This window comes from Petaurus breviceps, unplaced genomic scaffold (genome assembly GCF_028583685.1).
Source record: "Petaurus breviceps papuanus isolate PSGF00001 unplaced genomic scaffold, PetGlider_PUasm1.0 214, whole genome shotgun sequence".
Taxonomy (NCBI): Eukaryota; Metazoa; Chordata; class Mammalia; order Diprotodontia; family Petauridae; genus Petaurus; species Petaurus breviceps.
Window position 1 is genome coordinate 629,562 of NW_027185863.1, and position 4,947 is coordinate 634,508.

At 36.6% G+C, this 4,947-nt stretch overlaps 1 protein-coding gene across 1 annotated transcript; it reads left to right on the forward strand.

Moving 5' to 3' along the window:
- Positions 1-3,473: 3,473 nt before the first annotated feature.
- LOC138165699 (glyceraldehyde-3-phosphate dehydrogenase-like) lies at positions 3,474-4,730 on the forward strand. The gene has a single exon (XM_069093957.1). It carries the CDS (start codon positions 3,540-3,542, stop codon positions 4,533-4,535), a length of 996 nt encoding a protein of 331 aa, XP_068950058.1. The 5' UTR covers positions 3,474-3,539; the 3' UTR covers positions 4,536-4,730.
- Positions 4,731-4,947: the final 217 nt, after the last annotated feature.

The following is a 4,947-nucleotide window of genomic DNA, read 5'->3' on the forward strand; positions in this document are numbered from 1 at the left end:
AGAGAGAGAGAGAGAGAGAGAGAGAGAGAGAGAGAGAGAACTGAGTAAAATTTGTTAAGTGTACAAGTCATTACCCAATTGATAAAATCATTAAAGGATATGAACAGTTTTCAGAGGAAGAAATTAAAAATATCTATAGTCATATGAAGAAATGCTCTAAATCATTATTGATTAGTGAGATGAAAATAAAAACCATTCTTAGGTACCACATCACACCTATCAAATTGACTAATATGACAAAACAGGAAAATGATAAATGTTGGAGAAGATTGTAGGAAAATTGGAACACTGATGCATTGCTGGTGGAGTTGTGAACTGATTACAACCATTCTGGAGAGTAATTTAGAACTATGCCCAAAGGGCTATAAAACAGTGCATACCCTTGGACCCAGAAATACCACTTTTAGGTCTGTATTCCTAAGAGATGATAAAAATGGGAAAAAGACCTACATGTACAAAAATATTTATAGCAGCTCTTCTTGTGGTGGCAAAAGAATTGGAAATTAAGGGGATGTCCATCAACCGTGGAATGGCTGAACAAATTGTGGTATATGAATGTAATGAAATGTTATTGTTCCATAAGAAATAATGAGCAACTAGACTTCAGAAAAACCTGAAAAGACTTACATGAAATGATGCTGAGTGAAGTAAGCAGAACCAGCAGAACACTGCACACAGTAATGGCAATATTGTGCAATGATCAGCTTTGACAGAATTAACTCTCCTCAGAATTACAAGTATCTATGACGATTCCAAAACACTTATCATGGAAAATGCTATACACATCCAAAGAAAAAAGCTATGGATTCCAAATATATATCAAAGCATACTATTTTCTTTCTTTTTTGTTTCTTCTTTCTCTTGGTTTTTCCCTTTCCTTTTGATTCTTCTTTACAACATGACTTATGTGGAAATATGTTTAATATAATTATACCTGTATAGGCAATATCAGATTGCATGCCATATAGGGGCGAGGAGGGTGAGAAAATTTAGAACTCAAAATCTTGTATAAGTGAATGTTAAAAACTAAAAATAAATAAATAAAAATTTAAAAATGCTTAGTTTTTTGGAAGGAACCAAGAGCTTATGAAGTACTCATAAGCCACCCACATATATATATATATATATATATGTATATATATACACAAAACTATATTTTTATCCATCTATCCTTACATTGTCGATGTGTATCTTTGTCATCTATGTATATGTCTGTATCTATAGGTGTGTGTATATATATCTCCTTATCACTATCTCTATATCTGTATCTATATGCATAGATATTCTATCAATATGTCATAAATATTTTCTTCTAAAAGAGATTTGAAAGGTGTTAGATTTGGTGATCATGGAGTAGCATCACACAAAAAAATGACATTTGGTTAAGCCTCAATGGTCTGGAAATGAATGGTTATTGATTTGGAAATCATTTCAGAGTTAGCTATTTGTAAAGAGACCATTGACTAGCTAGAACAAAGGTTATAATAAACAATATTTTAGAAGAGAAACTAAAGAGGATACTTTGCATAGTTGCAATGGTTTTAAATATGACATTTTCAAATGATTCACTGATAATCAAGAAAAAAAGGTGGTAGAGAAATGGAAAGGAATTGATCTTGATTATCATAATTTCCTGAAGATTAACTTATATAAAGCAATCATTTAAATGAGTAGGCTAAAATGCCCAGAAACCCTATATGCCAGCAAATATTTTGTCTATTGGCCAAACATAGAGAGATGAAAAATAAGGACAAAAATTGTTTTGAATTCAGATTCATATATAAAACATTACAAAGGACAGTGATGGGAGATTATAAAAACTATTACCCCCTGTAATGATGAAAAACTGTAGTAGGAAATTCACGTCAATAGAATGCTTTTTACAAGTCCAACTAAAACATATCTGGCAAGACCATTCATAATAATGTCAGAAGGACAAAACAATCTCCATGAATTAAGTAGATTTCTAAATCTTTCTTTAAAGATTTGATTTTGTCATTAGTGACAGAGGAACTATGACATTTGACTTTAGCACATCATTCCCTCTTGTACATGACATGGTAGAAATGACACTTGGGAGAGTCACGTCAAGAAGAACAGCTGAATAAGGCCAAATACAAACTGAGCAGATCCATGCTAGTGGTGGGTAATGAAATCTTGAAAGCATGGGGGGAATGTGTTCCACATCTTTGTTTGCTTTGTGCATTACACATAATAAGTGACTAATAAATGCTAATGAAATAATATTGGATTGGATGCCAAAAGAATGGGGGTGGGGAGATGTATGTATATGCATATACAGACATAGACAAATATATATAGAGACCGACATATGTTTGTCTACATGTGTGTCCATACACATTTACACACATCCATACATGTATGCACGCATACACACATGTACACACAAACACACATATATATGTATACACACATATATTTGCTAGATTAGATTGAAATATGGTTGGTTTGAAGGAACTAGGTTGAATTGTATTTGGTAAATTGAACAGTGCTTTTTAACAACAGCATACACAACTTCTCTCAATGCATTGTTGCATGGTTATAAGTCTTGGGCTGTCACTTTCTCTGAGGGATCAAAGTTGTGGTTTAACCAGATAGTTATCCAGAGGTAGTTAGTTGCAAACAGTGGGTTGCATTTCCAATGTTGGCCTACATGCAAAAGAGTGGCATAATGAACATAAAAAATAAATGTATGACTGGAAAAGCTATTGGACTATTCATATAGTTAGAGTAGAGGGATAAGCAATGGACCGATATAAGCACTATACTGATAGCATTAAAAAGAAAAAAAAATCCAAAGATCTCCATCATGTTGGATAGATTTTCTGGGGAGCATCTGTGGAAGGAAATAGAGAAAAATTGCCCAGGAAGAGATTTGTATGCTTTCCGATTTTCATAAGTAAAGGGAAAACCCACAGATCAACTGTAGAATTTTTTTTTTAATGCTACGTGGTCACTGATAGATATACTGCAGTAGAGTTTTCTATAGCAGCAGCATTTAGAGGACAACACAATAAGCAAAAGAATTGGATGGGGGCTGGGCTAGGAAAATTCAGAGGTGCTTGGAATGAAATTATGCCCCTATATAACATTTTTACAGATGTTAAACCATGAAGACAGAAAACAGGATTCTTAACTCAATAAATAATTAAATTGTGCTCTACTGACCTAAAAAAAAAGTTGAAGATCTAAAGTAAGCAGTTTAATTTCTTGTAATAGTTTAGTCCTATATTTTATGTGAACCAGTCAATGTAAATTTGCCCTATCCACTGCCTATATTTTCTCTATGATTCACCTTAGTAGAATCTAAATGCTTTTAGGTTTCTTTGACATTTTCTTTCACTTCCAATTTTATCTTCACCAATTCATCAAAAATTCTTGAACGTCTTCTATGTGCAAGGCTCCTTACTAGTATGTGGGAATAGAAAGTTACTCTAAAGAATGAATTTTTTCGGCTTTCGGCTTCTCTCCTAGCTTGGTGCCAGGTTCTGCTGCTTAAGTCGCATCCCTGAAACAAGATGGTGAAGGTCAAAGTCAATGGATTTGGCCGTATTGGGCGCCTGGTGACCAGGGCTGCATTCACCTCAGGTGGAGTAGACGTTGTGGCCATCAATGACCCCTTCATTGACCTCAATTACATGGTTTATATGTTTCAATATGATTCCACTCATGGCAAATTCAAGGGCACTGTCAAGGCTGAGAATGGGAAGCTGGTGATCAATGGAAAAGACATTACCATCTTCCAGGAACGGGATCCCACCAATATTAAATGGGGAGATGCTGGAGCCGAGTATGTTGTAGAGTCCACTGGAGTCTTTACCACCATAGAAAAGGCTGGGGCTCACTTGAAGGGTGGAGCCAAGAGGGTCATCATCTCTGCCCCTTCTGCTGATGCCCCAATGTTCATGATGGGAGTGAACCATGAGAAATATGATAATTCCCTTAAGATTGTCAGTAATGCTTCCTGCACCACCAACTGCTTGGCCCCCTTGACCAAGGTCATTCATGACAACTTTGGCATGGGATTCATGACTACAGTCCATGCCATTATTGCTACCCAGAAGACAGTAGATGGCCCCTCTGGTAAGCTGTGGCCTTATGGGCGTGGTGCTGCCCAAAACATCATCCCTGTTTCCACTGGTGCTGCTAAGGCTGTAGGTAAGGTTATACCTGAGCTTAATGGGGAGCTCACAGGCATGGCCTTCCATGTTCCTACTCCCAATGTATCTGTTGTGGATCTGACCTGCCGCCTGGAGAAACCTGCCAAATATGATGATATCAAGAAAGTGGTGAAGCAAGCATCAGAGGGACCCTTGAAGGGCATCTTGGGCTACACAGAGGACCAGGTTGTATCCTGTGACTTCAACAGCAATACTCACTCTTCCACCTTTGACTCTGGCGCTGGTATTGCCCTCAATGACCATTTTGTCAAGCTCATTTCCTGGTATGACAATGAGTATGGTTATAGCAACCGTGTAGTAGACCTCATGGTCTACATGGCCTCCAAGGAGTAAAGTGGAAAGCCATGGATCTTCATCCCCAGCCAAAAAGAGGAGATCCACCACTGGGGAGCCCACATTCCTAACCTGTGTTCCTATACTAGGGATCCCATGTCCCATTCACATCCTTGTTCCAAAGCACCCCTGTAGTAGGGGGAGGAAGCCTAGAGTCCTGTATTGTGTACCAGCAATAAAGTCAACCAGTGCAAAAAAAAAAAGAATGAATTTTTTCAGAACAAGTATCAAATTTTTGTCTTTCTTTGTATTTCCAGTTCTTAACATAGTGCTTTGCACATGGTAAACCATTTGTAGATTTTTGTTGACTATCTGACTAATGGAAAAAAGACAGATATATAAATAATTTTAATAAAATGAAGAATAAAGAAAATCCAAAGAGGGATTTCTTTCTGCAAATTATATATACATA

Coding starts and splice junctions, on each gene's coding strand:
- LOC138165699 (XM_069093957.1), top strand. CDS start 3,540: ATGGTGAAGGTCAAAGTCAATGGATTTGGCCGTATTGGGCGCCTGGTG.